The sequence below is a fragment of the Oreochromis niloticus genome, linkage group LG13, assembly GCF_001858045.2.
Source record: "Oreochromis niloticus isolate F11D_XX linkage group LG13, O_niloticus_UMD_NMBU, whole genome shotgun sequence".
Lineage (NCBI taxonomy): Eukaryota > Metazoa > Chordata > Actinopteri > Cichliformes > Cichlidae > Oreochromis > Oreochromis niloticus.
This window is the reverse complement of record NC_031978.2, coordinates 9391252-9407057: the sequence shown is the minus strand read 5'-3', so window position 1 is coordinate 9407057 and position 15806 is coordinate 9391252. Positions and strand designations below refer to the sequence as shown.

Below are 15806 nucleotides of genomic sequence, written 5' to 3'. Positions count from 1 at the left end.
TATAACATTTTTCTGTCATCATTTTATTATAGATTAAGTGTAAGAGTTGTTAAGTGTGGATAATTAAATAATAGTTTATTGCAATAGCAAGTTGTGCCTTGTTCTCAGATGGACAGTAAGTGGAGAGTGATAGATGAGATGAGGGGATGGAAGGAGGAAGAGAGGCAAAGAGTGATTCACAGGCAGGGTCTAGTTTATTTCTCAGTTTTTTGTTGCCTTATGGTTCCAAGTGCTGTCACCAATCTTTGCATTTTGTTATTATCTCATGACACTTGTTTAATCAGCTACCATCTCTCCTATGGACTTTTTAATGTCTACAGTCTCAGATCAACACAGCCCTGCCCTCCAGCACTATCAGCAGCAGGAGCAGCAGCAACCCCTCAACAGCAACATTGTACCCATCAGGTAAAACATAGGCTACGTTTGCTTTGCCTCACAACAGTGATATAGTATGATGCGATCCCATATTAGATTCTTGATGAATGTGTGTTGTTGTTATTCAGCCTGGTTCAATGTGCCCCTTTTTAGCTTTGAGCACCCGCCCCTATAAACGTCTCTGCACGGCCCTGGAAACAACGCCATAAATATAAGGAACAAAGGTCAAATTCATGTGTGTACATACACAGACCACATGTGCATACTGTTGTGCAAATAAACTCACAGATGTACACGACAACTCAAGTTTGTGACGTTAAATTTCTTTTCTAATTTTAAAAATGTAATACACACCTACGACTTTTTCCCCTGTGCAACAGAGACCCCTGCTGGTGGCCAAACGACAGGCAACAATTAATGACATAGTTCCGTTTCCGGTGTAAACAAACAAGCCAATATGGCGGCTTTCATAGTCAAACCAGACTCGGCAGACTGCTACTAGTAGAGAGCGTTGCTTGTTGAGATTTGACACATTTTATAACATGGATGAACCGGGAAGTGGTGGGAGTGTGGTTCGTTACTACTGCACGGCCGGTAACGGGATGGAGGCTTTTTTAATCAACGAGGTGAAGACGAAGCTAGCGGCTGAAGACGTGAGTGTTAGCTACATGCAATAACTACATGCTAAAAAAAACAAAAACTCGGGGTCTTCATCATGTTCATTTAAAAGCCTTTAGGAGACAAAGATACGGAAGCTCTCCGTGTGGAAGAAAGGAAAAATAAGTCACAACTAACTTCTAATGTTAATATTACAAAATCTTTTTTATTTATGCTATAGAAAATATTCAAATTTACAGCAAAGCTTTATTGTTTAAACATTTTAGTCAGGCTTTACGTAATTTAGTGATTGTCGCTGTCATGTGATGTAATCCGCACAGGGTTAAAGCATGCGTACCGCCTCAAATATGTACATACACTCTTTCAATAAGTGTTGGCGACAGACAGGTGGTTGAAGGTTGGCTGTTCCAACCAGACAGTGATCCCAAACACACATCAAAGCTGGTTTTGGATGAATAAAGAATGATAACATTAAGCCACTAGAATGGCCATCCCAAAGCCCTAACCTCAACCCTAATGGAAATTTGTGGGCTCTTCTTTAAAGTCAGGTCTATGCCAGGAAACCAACCAGTTTAAATAACCTCTACTAATTCTGACAAGAAGACTGGGCAGATATCCAGTTAGAATTATGCCACAAGCTTGTTGGCTACCAAAAGTGCTAAGGGACATTTAATCAAATATTAGAGGGGTGTATATATATTTATTTGAGCCTGTATGTGCGTTTTTGAACCTGCTTGGGTTAGAGAAAATCCAAAATAAATTTAATCCTGTGCACCCAATTATGTTTTTTTAAGTCGTTAAAGATGTATGCTGTACAATCATTCCGCTATGGAAAAAGAACAGGTCAAAGAAATCATCAACAGCCCCAAATTACTGCCCATAACATGACCTGAGCCAGCTGTTGTCTCAGTGTATAGAGAAACTGTTGGCCATCGACATGAGTGGTTATCAGTGTTCGATCACTACGACCAAGCCAAAGTGACCTTTCTCTGAAGGTTAATCTACTATAAAAGAGGGTTAAAAATTAACTTTTTGATGAAAGATGTAAAAGAGCTCTTAAATCTGAATGTGGATTTTTGCATTTAGGTGTGTCAAATTCCAGGTAAAGTGTTATTCAGCTCTTCTGCAAAGATCAACAGAGTTAGTAACCTGAAGGGTGCAGAGAGGCTCTTTCTTCTGTTGAAACAAGACTCGCCGGTGAGTCTGTCTGCCCACACCAGCACAGGTAGTAGCCTCAAACTAACTCCAAGAACCTATACATACAATTAATACGAAAACATAAGCAATACCATTCAGTGTTTATGTACCACTTCTGAACTGATTTCTGTATTGCGTTTTTTGTAATATTTATAGCAAAGGCAGCCTCTGTGCTACAGTCCAGACTGTTGGGTGACAAGAATCAGTGGACCAGTGCTGTAATGACATGGAGGCGACTGCAGGGGGAGCTGACAGGCAGGAAAAACACCGTCAAAACATCAAGCCCTGCCCTGGGAGTGACAAGGAAGAGGGAGGATGAGATGAGAGGGAGTGACGAACAGAGCAGAGAGGGGGAGAAGAGCCTTGTAGAGTTTAGAACAAGTACAGGAGGGGAGAGGAAGGAGGAGACTGACAAACAGAGAAGTGGTGGACAAAATGGAGTATCCACAATGGCACAGAAGAGAAAGAGGGATGATGAGGAGGAGAAGGAGAGGAAAGTGGCACCTTGGGACACTGGTATTGAGAAGACTGTAGAAAAGGGGAAAGCATGTGAGGAAGAAAGGACGAGAGAGGAAGAAGCAGAGGGGATGTTAGTGGAGTTTATCGACTGTACACATGGAGCAGACGTCAATGGGGGAGGACCAGTTTGTGACCACACAGCATCCAGGCTGGAGCACCGTGGAGCAAGTAGCAGCAAGAAGATGGATGACATAGCGAAGGATTTCACTGAAGAAAGTCAGGAAAATGGTAATGCAATGGCAACATTTTATTTTTATGACAGCTTATAGATCAGTGACTTCTGAGGTTAAAGTCTTTATATAGTTATGTCTCCTCATGTTTATCTACATATCAAGTGAAGACCACTGGAGAAAAAAACAAGACATTGCTGACAACCTGTGAGGATAAACCAGAGCTGCTTACCTGTATCCCGGTCTCCTTTAGGATCAGCTGCAAATGTTCTGGATCTCTGTCGCGATGCTTGGGCGCACAGGTAGGAAATGTTAAAGTCTGTGTCTCTGCTTCTTTTTACAGGTGTTTAACAGAAAAGAAGTGCAGGGGCAGCATGGTAGCTCAGTGGTTAGCATTAACTGCACCTGGGTTTGAAGTAGGTATGAGTCTTCAGTGTAAAGTCTCAAAGTTCTCACAGTGTTTTGAGCGGGTTTCTCCAAGAGCTCTAGTTTCTCCCACCACTGAGAAACATGACAGGTTAATGCTGCCACAACACTCACCACAACTTATGTAAGAATAAGTTATCTTAATACAAATGTTCAGAGATACGAGTTGTCATTTCTCCTAATAGTTTATCAGTTTAACTTACCCAGGATCCACATAGAAACAGACATTCATATTCAGTGGATATGTTCAAAAAATGTTCTACTTTTGTGTAAAACAGGAGGTGAGCAGAGTGATTGGAGCAGGTCTGAGCAGACTGCTGGGCTGGAAGGCTGACCTGAAGAATCCACAGTTGGAGGTAATCAGTTTTGTTTGAAAAACAATCTGTTGGATTGCACTGATTATAAGTTCAGTTAAGTTTTGTCTTACAATAGAAATGTTTGCGATATAAATAGTCTGTCTGTAGTTAATTGCTTTGCAGAGAGTCTTGCCTGTCTTTTCTAGCACTTCAGCTGTAATATTATCTATTGTTATGTTTTTTTCTGTAGATAAATGTCAATTTGAGTGATGACTACTGCCTGCTCGGGATCCCACTGACCAGGTTATTGACAATGATGTTTTACATTTAACACAGTAATATACATCTAAGTCTTAGTACAGCAACACACCTCTTATACATTATGCAGTTCTTTTATTGTCAATGCTTCTAAATATGCTTTGTCTGTTACAAGTTTAGCTTACTGCTTTTTGCCATTAAGACCCACAAATGTTTAATCCAATGACTTAAGATGGACCTGTCTCTTTTATATTATATCTGTAATTAATTTGATAAGAAGTAATAACTTGAGTCTTCTTTCCTTCAGGTTGCCTCTTGCTAACCGGAGCTATATAAAAATCACAGGACTAAGGTCTACAACAGCCTGGGCCATGGCCTCACTGGCTCACATACAGGTGTATATACTACTGTACTGACACACACAGCTGTTCTGTGCTTTTTGCAGGTTATTGTTTGTATACTGATGAATTCTAAAACCATGACGGAGTTATATTATTATGTGCACAAATTAGATGGCATCATCACATCATGCAAGCAGATTTCTTCTATTTATGTTTGTGTAGTAAAATGGTTTGCCTCTAGTTTTGTGTGTGGTTTTTACCGTAAATGCGTGGCATTCCCACTCCGGCTCAGGGACGGGTTGGTAGCCCAGGTAGAGGAGTTTACATAGGGGAGCAGGAGATTGAAAGATGGAGTGGAGCTACATCTGCAGTAATGTAGGTTCTGTACCTGTCTATTGTGTATTGTGAGCACTGAGCATAAAAATGAAGCTTTTAGTTTACCCTGTTGATCCACACCTCACCTATTTTTTTAAAGTGGTGGAAATGAGTGTGCCTTTGAAATAGGGTGAGGACTTCCACCATTTGGGAGGTACAGCTGCTCGGAATTTGACTAGGATGCCTCCTGGGCAAGGTATTCCAGGCATGTTCTACCAGGAGGAGGCCCCGGGGTAGACCCAGGACATACTGGAGAGATTACATCTTTTAGCTGGCCTGGGAATGCCTCAGCATTCCCCCAAATGAGCTGGAGGAGGTGGCTGGGGAGAAAGAGGTCAAGACTTCTCTGCTTAAGCTGCTGCCCCCGTGACCCAGCTCCAGAGAAGCAGTAGAAAACGAATGGATAGTTTAGTTTGTTTTGCCCATTTGGAGCTGGGAAGATTTTTGATATTTACTTAATTACATGTGCTAAAGTACCTTTTAAAATAAGTTTATTTTATTTGTTAAAGTTCTTGTAAAACATTAGACTTTTTGGAAAATTGTATTTTGTAATATTTGGGTGCATCATTCTACCCTTTCATTACTTTTAGTGTGATAATTTGTTATTTATGCATCTTTGCTTTGGACAGTGGTCTGCTGATCACTGATCTCTGTTGGTATTTTGCAGCCAAGCCACTTAAGAAACTGATGAAACAACACATATCTGTCGTGTTGTGCTAATGAGTTTAATATGATATGCATAGACTACACTGTGTGAACAGAGATGCCTTGAATAGACATTGTGTGATAAAACTTCATCTCACCATCTCCTGATGAGCCTAAGGGAATCATGAAATATGTCCAATCACAAAGAGTAGTAACTTTTAAAAAGTTAACATGTTTACTCGAGTCAAGTTTTTCTGTTGGTGATCTAACTGAAGTGTATTTGTTGGTTGTGTTTATTAGTAACAGGTACAGTGTTCATTAACAAAGATTACTATAAATGTACTTGACTTAACCATAGGGTAATTTTCATTCGTACTCATTGGTCAGATTTTAAAAGCAGCCTAAAACCGAGACAGTTCACAATATCAGCACTACAAAGACAGAAAGGAAGGAAAGACAGATATACCAGAGAGAACCAAGATAGCAACAGGAAGATACAGTCAAGTCGTTGCTGGCAAAACTGATTATCAGTCACCATTTCTTTAACTGATGTTTAGTAGAGTACCCCTGTTGCCTAGCCTTTGCAGAAGTTATTGCACTAACAACTTTTACTGTAGCATGTGTTTTTACAAAGGGAAAGTTCTTTGGCTAGCCTACCCCTCATCTGATCCTCTTAAAGAGCCGTCTATGCAGAAGGTTTTAGTGTGATGTTAGTTGTCTGTCACTTGGCATTCAGTGTGGTGAACCAGTCACAGTCATACTTTTTGTGGTTAACCAGCTCTATGCGCTGTATGCTGTTTTCTGTTTTCTAGCCAGGCTTCCGTGTGGTTGACCCAATGTGTGGGGTGGGGACCATCTTAATAGAAGCTGCACAGGAGCATAAGGTCAGAAAAGAAATCATGTACTGTTGATCTTTAAAGTGTAGAAATGTTTAGAAAAGTTTGTTTATGAGGTTTAAAAATGTGATCACTCCCTGTTTCTGGGATCTTCAGGATGCCTGTTTCCTGGGTGTGGATATTGATGAAGCACAGCTGCAGAAGGCCAGTGAGAACATAGCATTTGCTGAGTTGGAAAACAGAATAAACCTGCTGAAAGCATCGTCTCTGGGTAGGTCACCTGCACAAAAAAGAGCAGTAAAGTAAGCTAAATATGACATTATTAATACATGTCTTACTTAATTGTATTAAACTAATGTTCTCATTTAAAAAGATGGACAGATGCTAACTTTTTAAATCGCACCAGTTGTAAATCCAGTGCAATACAAGTGGATTTTAAGGCGGACGACAGATGCCCCTGTGTGCATGAATGAATCTAGTCATGTGGAAAATTAGCCAGATGTGAAAATATAGATACACATAAAAAAAATTATTATGTGCACATTTCTTTGAATGTCACATATGACATGTTCAGTCTTATCAAACCTGACTGACATTACTTATATGAGGTTAGTCTTTATGGTATCTTAGAGTACTTTTCTTTTTTAATAGAGGAATTATATCTCGATAAGACCGACCACCATAAAGTAGCTCAAATTTTCACATTTTTAAAAAGGATTAAATTATAAATTGAATAATTATAAATTAATATTTTAACAATATTACAAATTCATGTCTTTGAGAAGTTAAATACTGAATCTTAGCTCATGAATTTAAACTGTTCATTTTCACTGTGGATGCATGGCTGCATTTTTTGGATAGGACTCAGTGAGTGGGAGGATGGTGTGAAGCCTGTTGTCGTATATTAAATTACCTCTAGACTTGTTTGTCCTCCTCTGTGTGTGCAGTACTGCCTGTGCCCAGTGCCACTGTAGACGCTGTGATCTGTGACCTGCCATTTGGCAGGAAGTTTGGCTCCAGAATAGACATGGCTGCCAACTTGCCACTCATCCTGACAGAGATGGAGAGGTTTGTTCCTATGTTTGTCGGTCTCAGTTGTTTCTTTTAGAATTGTTTGGCGAAACAGAAAACATTACTTGTTTTCTCTGTGAATGTGTGCACTGTGAATTTTTAGCTTGGGAGTCACTTTGCACATCAGTACACATCCTAAGATGTGTTATGGTTCTGTTGTTTAGTTTGTTTGTTTGTTTTAATAGGAAAAACTAAATTAATGCATAGATAAAAATGTTATAGCCATTATTGGAATAAGCATGGAAAGAAAGAGATGCAACTATTATAACAACTGTTTGTGTCTAGAGTTCTCCGTCCTGGTGGTATCCTGGTGCTTCTCCTGAGTCCTCAGTTGTCCTGTTTACTCAAAAAACTTCTAATACAATACGATACTGGACCAAAATCTAACCCTGAAACAAAGCCTCAGACTGGGATGCAAAACTGCCCATCTTCTTCCGGATCTCCTTCTAAGAAGCAGACTTTCCAAATCCACTCTGGGGTCAAATCCACACCAAGCCAAGAAACCAAGCTTCAACACAGTCTGCCTTTCACTGTGTCCTCACTGAAGCATCAAGCTACTTTCAGAGTCAGCTTAGGAGCAATAGATGGGCTTATTCATAAATATGTCAAAAAAGACTGTTGTGTTTTCAGGGACGTTATGTTTTAAGGTACTTGGTTTGATTTTCTTTGTTGCTAACATGTAAAAAAAAAAAATAAAGTGGCCATGTTAAAATACCACTGTGTTTTTACTGCTCTGTAACATGTTTTGTTTTGCTTACAATGTTTTAATTGTAAATGAGATTTCCATGTATTCAAAATATGTTTTTGGAAGCAGCTGAGAAATTATTTTTGAAAGCTTACAAGTAAAGAAATTTTGATTTCCAATCCTCCAGCAGTGTTTGACCTCTAATTTCTAAAATCCTGCCCATGGCACTCATTCCCAAGCTCACTTATTTATTGATTATGGTTATCTTTAAAAAGAAACTCACAAATGTTGCTCAGTATCTCAAAATTTTCATAAAATTGCCAGACACTGCCTTTTTTTGCATTACTTTTTAATCAAACTGTGAAAAATTGTGAATTTCTTTTCAACACTTTTCAGGTTAATAACACTGACATAGTCCCCTGCTTTTTGTTTTGCTAATGAGGGACCATTCCATGGTGACTGTATGTTTTTTTAAAGAGTTTTATGGCAGAAAATAATTTACTTTTTAAATCAATTGTGTGTTTAACTGTTTCATTATTTGCTGACACTTCTGGAAAATATGAAATATCTCTAAAACGGTAACAGGAAAAGATGGGATTGTTTTTTCCTGCATCACAGACCCCCTCACTGAATCATAAAGTTGCCATCTGCCACTGTTTAGCCCTGCTTAGCCCAGTTTTACATTAAGGGAGCCAAATAAGGCAGCCATAGAGCTTAGTGTTTTTCATTCATTTCCTTTCCCCTACAGCTTCATGTGTAAATCCCAAAATCTGACTTTATTTTCATTATATAGTGAAAACAGTGTAGGTTTGGATTATAATCTGTATTTGTATTTTTTCTGCTGTTTCTTAATATGTATCCATACAAGCAACTAGTGAAATAGTAAACAAATAGTAATAATTTAATTGCATTTTAATTATCATATTCAACTACTAAATCCGTTTCCAAATGCATTAAATTTAACAACACACATCTCCCCCATCAGACACCATGGAGAGGGTACGCCATGATGTCCATTGCGCATGCCCAATGCGCAGTGGAAGCCATGTTGGAGCTACATTGGATTCAGGCTGGGATTTTCTGACGCCGTATGTTTTTCTTTAAATATCTGTTTTCATACATTGTTGGGGTTCGTCAATCGTGCGCGATCAGCGCCGTAATCGGCAGTGGAAATGATGAACTCCAGTGTCGACCTGTCCCGGCGGAATCCGCAGGAGGATTTCGAGCTGATCCAGAGGATAGGAAGCGGCACATACGGAGATGTGTACAAGGTAAAACTGCAGTGCGCAATCACATAGTTCCATTTTCGGACACAGAGTAGTTATACACCACGAGCGTATTGACAGTCTTGCCGTTCTACAGTGGTGTTATAACAGTAACGAATCGTTTCTATAGTCATAAGTGGGCTGTTTCTAATATGCTGTTACTAGAAGGTTTTTGTTTTGATGGTTGTTGGTACAGTAATTACTGTGCTACTCATGTTATAATTCCATTGTCGGACACAGCAAATGTTGGACTTCGCTGGTGTTTATGGTTGTTATTGTCTTGGCCTTTTTATCCATGCTTGTTTAGAGATCCGGGTTACCATTATGTTAATGTTTTCTGGCTGCTAACATGCCCGGGTTAAGACTTAGTTAACGTTTAATGTAAACCCAACGTTAATTCTTGGTTTGTTGAGCACCGATCATATTTACCTCCGTGTAAGTGAGTTGTTGCACAAATTGCGCTACGTCGACGTGCTTGTTTGCACTCGCTGGACTGTGGCTGTGATCTAAATCGTGTTGTGAATAACAGCAGTTAATGTTAAAGAAGAAGTAGGAGTGGTTGATGCTTGTCCGGTAATAGACCTGCAGTAGCTTAGCTGTCCGACAACGGACTCTACTAACTTGATAGCATCAAGAAGCTAGCTGGGACGTCTTGATGCTACGTGAGAAAACTGTCGCAAGTAGTGAACATGCGGTGATTTGTTACCCTTACATGAAGACACACTAAAAAAGAGACTACCTGCTAGTTTACTGGCTGTTTGTAGTATCGTAGAGGCTTCGCAAAACATGTTAAACCTGTCCGCGTATCCCGGACAGAGACTGACAGCTGCCTTGCCTTTGGCTAAAGCGCTCAGATCTGACCAAGCTACAATAACAACAACCGTGAAATAACCACTTCATATTGTTGTTTTTCACACTTTAAAGTCAGTAGGCACTCGTCGGGTCATTTTTAAAGAACTGTGGTGCTCATTTTTATGTAGGCTGTGTAATACAGTTGGCCTCTTAGACACTGGGCTCCACACTTTACCGAGGCCCAGTGCTGGGAACCCAAAGCCTGTAATCCAAACTGTAAGGCAGTTCCTGAATGCTGTGCAACTCCATCATAGTCTCATCGACTGTATTAGTGTTCGTTATATGTAACACAAAACAACAGCAGTCATAGTCACGTACAATAACAGAAAAACAACAAGCTGGTCATGTATCATGGGAAATGATACAAAATATGACAAAGTGTCCCCAAATAATGCTGCAGTACATGAAAACCAATGAGAATGTGTAGGCCAGGATACTGTAACTCTAAAACTGAGAATCATGGGCATAAAAAAGTAAATCTATCAGTCTTACCCATTTGATCTGCCCTCTGTAGCAAATCAGTAAGGTTACAAAAGTTAACCATCTATACCCTCAGTTATGTATTTGTTTGTGCAATAGTCACTCTGTTGTGGAATTTAACTGCTGTGTGAGGGAGGCTTTTTGTACACTGGAGATTCATTAAACACGGTAATAGGACTTGATGATGTTTGGTTAACCTCCAGGCTCTTTGTGGTAATTACAGGAATCCTAAAGACTATAGATATTAAATATTTCCAGTCTTTTTGAACACGCACAGTCTGTTAATTTCAATCCTAACTAGTCCATCATATGGATATTATATCCTTATTTATTTTGTGTGCGTTTTCACAATTGTGACCCCCATACCCGCCCACCCTCCGCTGCTCCTAATCTTGTTTGTTTCTAATTTAAGTTCAGTATCTTGCCTTGTTGTAGATAGGTAGGTTGGCATCTCAGACTTGATTCCCCTTCCAGGCCTGGAACAAACGGCACATAGCTGATTAATGTGCACCAAAGTAACTTGAAAAACAGTTATAAAGGACAAAAAGCACCCAACGACACAACTTAAATATGGCAGAATTATGAGTTAAGTTATAATTTCTCACTGGAAGCAGATTAATGTGTTAATAAGGTTGCTATACTGTAGGAACTACGATCATTATGTAGCTAAATGTCTATTTCATTGTTCCAGCAGGGATTTACTGAAAGACCTGAAACCTCTGGATGTGCTTCTAAGCACCAAGGCACATGGTAAACCTCACCGATGCCTATATTTGGTTCTACCACTGTGTGAAAAAGTGTGGCTTGGACAGGAATGTTTGAGCAGGAAATAAAGCATGAACTCTGCTAGCTTGTTTTCTCCTCTGTTTGTGGACCTGCCACTCTGTGTGTATCTGTTAGAAACTGTAGGAGGAGCATTGGCTGATGTTGAGACAGGCCTTCTGTGTAAAGGATCACAAATCTGAGCCTCACAATAGAGAGTTTTCAGGGTGAATTTGTAGCTCAAATTTTATAATGAGGGGAACCTGTATTTTGTGAAACCACTAACACTGCATGGTAATTAGTAATATCTGTAAAGCGAGCCATTTCAGGTCAAATATGCACCAAGGGTTCAGGTGTTTCTCCCAGAACCCAGATAAGGATCCATGGAGGAAAATACCTTAAAATGGTGATCAGGCGGTAGAACTACAAGTTTCCATGTCATATGAATAAAATGTTTACCTTCAAAGTAAGGTGACGTAAGGTAGACTGAATGCAAATCCTCCACATATCGACACTGGAAAACAGCCTTCCTACTCCTCTTGTATAAGAGGTGACAGTTTTGTCCGATTCACCTTCGTGGATTACATTGCCTTTTGAAAACAAAAGGTATATTCAGTGTCAACTTTCATGTTAAGAATTCCCGGAACATGATAGCAGTAAACTGCACGCAGCACACTTATGTTTGCCAGTCTTCTGGGTGAGTCAAAGATAAGCCAACAGAAAAAAAAATGACATTGACAAACCAAGCTTTCTCTCACTACCATTTTTATTGATTTGCCACTTAATTCTGGGCGAGCGGTGGAGCGACTACACTCTTCTTTTTAAGTTCCACTTTATCATCTATACTGCTTCAATAAATGCAAGTGTCAGCTCAATATGTTGCTCTAAAGTCATAAAAAGAAACCTGTCCCAGACATACTACTGCTGTACCTGCCCTCACTGTATTTGCGTCAACAGACAAAGCACAGACCGAGTACTCATACGATGACTTATGTTGTTTTAGTCTACATATTTTCTCGAGGTGATGCTGCTTGTAGCTTCAGATTGAGAACGCAGGGGTCGAACGGTCTTGGCTTGTGACAGATATTAGTTGTTGACTAATAAATGTGAGAATTGCTGTGTTTTCAAGAAACACTACAGCAATCTGCAAAATATTAGATTTCTTGTAAGAGGTTAGCAATGGTATTTAAACTGATTTTGAGTCCGTTTACTAGCATGGACATCTGCATATGCCAGAGTCGACATAGCTATTTGTGTCTGGTTATTGACACTGAGAAAAACAGACCATTTGTTAAATGTATTGTGGTGCGAGTTTGACTTTTAAAATGGCCTTAAATTGAAACTCTGCATTAGGATGTTGGAGAAATGGCACTGGAGGAAGTCACGCAGTTGTCAGAAAGAAGACTGCGGTGTGGTTCGAGTCCTTTTTTGAGGTTTATGTTTTGCTTTGTCTGGTTTTTACTTCCCTTGATTTAAGCAGGAAAGCTTGTGCCTCTTCATTCTGTGCATTAGAAAATGATGCTTAACCAAAACATTCAAATGTGACATCAAGAGATCCTTTACAGCAGCGGTCCCCAACCTTTTTTGCGCCGTGGACTGGTTTATGCCCCACAGTATTTTCACGGACCGGCCTTTAAGGTGTCGCGGATAAATACAACAAATTAAAACCAGTACCGGTACCAAAAAAAGAAAATGTATTCATAACACACGGGAAAAGACCCAGGGAAGCTGAGTTAATGATAAAAACGATAAAAAAATAACAATAAAAACTGATAAAACCCCAAAAACCATAAATTTCACACCCAAGCCTCAATTCTCGTGGCCCGGTACCAAACGACCGGTCCATGGCCCGGGGGTTGGGGACCACTGCTTTACAGGCATCCATACACGATGTGTTGGGAGTGATCAAACCCGTCTCACTACTGCCATCATCCGATGTGTGAAGATGGAGACACCAAAGGCGAGTGTGTATCTGCGACACACCAGTGGCTTTGACAAAAAAGCAGTATTTGGCTCCCAGGGAATGAGAACAGGCTGGTCTTAAAAGTAATACAAGCCTTTCGTCCCGTCATCCACAGTTGAAGCTGTATTACGTGGCTTTTTTTTTTGCACATTCACTTACTTTTTTTTAAAGAATGGAAAGAATGATATCCATATTGGTTATAAATGTGACAGTAATAGTTCCTCTGCCCAGAACTTGTGTGTGTGGCACAGTTGAGTCTCCGTGGTATAGGAATGCAGGAATCTTCACTTCCTCCGCGTGTGTGTGTGTTCATGTCCTATTGTTTCACGCTAGTCTAACAGAGGAAGACGGTGGAGCGGTGAGCCCCAGTGCAACACATACACACAGAATAAGATGAATGTATCATCACCTGCGTAGACACGCAAGCACAGATGGCTGTAGAGTCACAATTGAAGCTGCTGGTCCACAACCATCCTGTTTTTGTCCTTGTTCCTTCAGTTGTTTGCTCACTGTGGTGAGCCTGCATACTCTCAAGAAACGCACGGTTCGTGAAGTACTCTTGGCCCTTACGTTGAAAATTGTAGTTGCTATCGTGTTAATCTACTCTGCAGGATTTTGTCTCTGCGCCACTAGTGCTGCTGAGTAGTGATAACGCGCATGTTTACAGAGTAATTAATAATGCGGTGGAGTGGCAAGGAACTGGTAATAACAACATTGTGACTGTGCTGTCATGCAGCGTGGTAGATGCTGTAGTTTGGTTCCCTGTTACAGTAGGTGTAATACAGATGTGATACTTTCTGCTTCTGCATTATAGGGTCTGAGTGATGTCAAATTTTAAGGGTGCAAATGTGGCTCTTTGATGGCATCCACATAGAAGCCAGCACTGCCATTATGTTGCAAGAGTACTGTGGCATGGCAGCTAAGCATCCATGAGGTGTCAGTAGATGTTAATCCTGGCCTTAATGCTGCTGAAAAATGCTAATGTTAAAAGTTTGTTGCCTGCAGTCAAGCAGGGATCACATTAAATCCAAAAAAACACTGCGTTTCTGACAGTTTTGTTCACTTCCTTGCACAGCTTAAAATCATAGGATTTAGTCGGCAAGGGGTCTTTTATTTTGAAATTGGACTGGATTTTCTGTCTTCCTGTCATCATCTTTTCCTATATGTAGTTGACAAAAAATGGAATAAAAGCTGTACAACATGGAGAGGTACTTCTGGGGTGCTTCAGAAACGCACAGTAGTTTGTCAGGTGGAGGCAGAACCATTATCTTCAGTGGGTGCGATTAGCTCTGTCAGCCACATCCAAGGCACAGGACGATGGGATTAGTGTGTGATCAAAGATTTTCAGCGTAGACATAATTGCCTTTCTTTTAGGGAGTGCAAAATTAAAATGCTTTGTTTAACAAATGAATTCAGAGCTCTTGTGCAACACTTTGTAATCCTTGCTCTGTATAGACTGTCAAAATTGACATATCAGTCTCCTGTTCAAAGCATTTTAACTATGTAAACAAATCACGAGCCCACTGTGGTACACAATATCTTGAAACGAGGGTGTAACCAGTTATTTAAACTTCAGCTAAACCAGGTTAATACAGGTCCATGCACAATCCTGTGGGCTGGAGTCGACCATTTTATTTAATCCTAAATGAGTAATAAAAAAAAAAAGTCTGCCAGGATTAGCTGTTGGTTTGCACAATCCACACAGTGAGTGGTGTGACTCCAGTTGAGCACAAAAGAAGTTATGGTGTGATGTGAGGAAGTCTGTGGGCCTTCCCTTGTAAAGCAGCATATTTGCTGCATTTGAACTGGAAAACTTCCACTCAGCAGGTTTAGCTCTTTTGAATTAAAGGAGCTGCTACTGTTACTTTTTGAAGTCGTTTCTTACTTGATTTGACTCTTGTGTTGCATGTTTTGTGATGGAGCTTTTATGATTTGTATTATTTTTGTCATTTCAAATACTTGGCACTTTAAATGCTTAAATTAAATCAGGGCAACATTAAAGCTAATGAAAGGCCACAATGAAAATAAAGAGAGCTAGTTATTACATTGGACTTCCAAATATGTGGCTCCCAGTCTCTTTGCTTAACTATGACACAGAAAGAAACACAAAGTGCTATTTTACCACACTTGGTTAAATGTCTTTTTGATGGCTTGAGGAGTAATACAGATTTGTATTCCTGGCAACAAGCTCAAGTTTTCAGATGCAGTGGACTCTGTGAATTTGCCTCGTCTTTAACGGAAATGTCTGTTTGGATTGGGTTCTATTTGTGCTGACTGCCACCTACACCAATTGTTTTAAATACAGCAGGGGTAATTTTACGCTCTTCAGCAGTAATATGTCACTGAAATTTATAGGCCCCTCTTTACTAAGGACTAGGAAGGCCTTAGATCGCTCAGTGTTGTTTGGATCATCTTGTTGATTATACTTGTGCCAGAGTACAGCACTTTTGCTGAAGCTGTTCAGTAACTCCTGGCACCGTTATAGCAAAAGCATCAAATCCTATTTCAAGATGTGATGATATTGAGTTCTTAACCCTGGCTCGGGCTAAATGCCAAACTCCTGGAAGGAATTTTTATGTCTGTTTTGACCATTTTTGCTTGTGTTATGAATAAATGTACTTTTTCTATGACTCTACTAACACTGTTGCTGCATACACATAGTGTACATATTT

General features: G+C 40.0%; 2 protein-coding genes across 3 annotated transcripts in view; both read left to right on the top strand.

Annotated features, from left to right (window-relative positions):
- Nucleotides 1-806: 806 nt before the first annotated feature.
- On the top strand, nt 807-7996 carry thumpd2 (THUMP domain containing 2). Of its 2 annotated transcripts, none has more exons than XM_005473734.4 (11): nt 807-1028; nt 2080-2218; nt 2347-2937; nt 3045-3181; nt 3584-3661; nt 3852-3904; nt 4167-4254; nt 6033-6104; nt 6213-6327; nt 7004-7124; nt 7413-7996. In XM_005473734.4, exons 1-11 carry the CDS (start codon nt 918-920, stop codon nt 7771-7773), a joined length of 1866 nt encoding a protein of 621 aa, XP_005473791.1. In that variant the 5' UTR covers nt 807-917; the 3' UTR covers nt 7774-7996. The 2 variants fall into 2 exon arrangements, with proteins under 2 accessions (XP_005473791.1, XP_013123880.1); XM_013268426.3 differs by having other exon boundaries at nt 1011-1028; nt 2080-2190.
- Nucleotides 7997-8835: 839 nt separating this feature from the next.
- LOC100707684 (mitogen-activated protein kinase kinase kinase kinase 3) overlaps nt 8836-15806 on the top strand; it is a 45151-nt gene continuing 38180 nt past the window's right edge. Inside the window, 1 exon segment of the mRNA XM_003438227.5 lies at nt 8836-9083. Coding sequence (XP_003438275.3) covers nt 8985-9083 — 99 coding nt within the window. The 5' untranslated portion in view covers nt 8836-8984.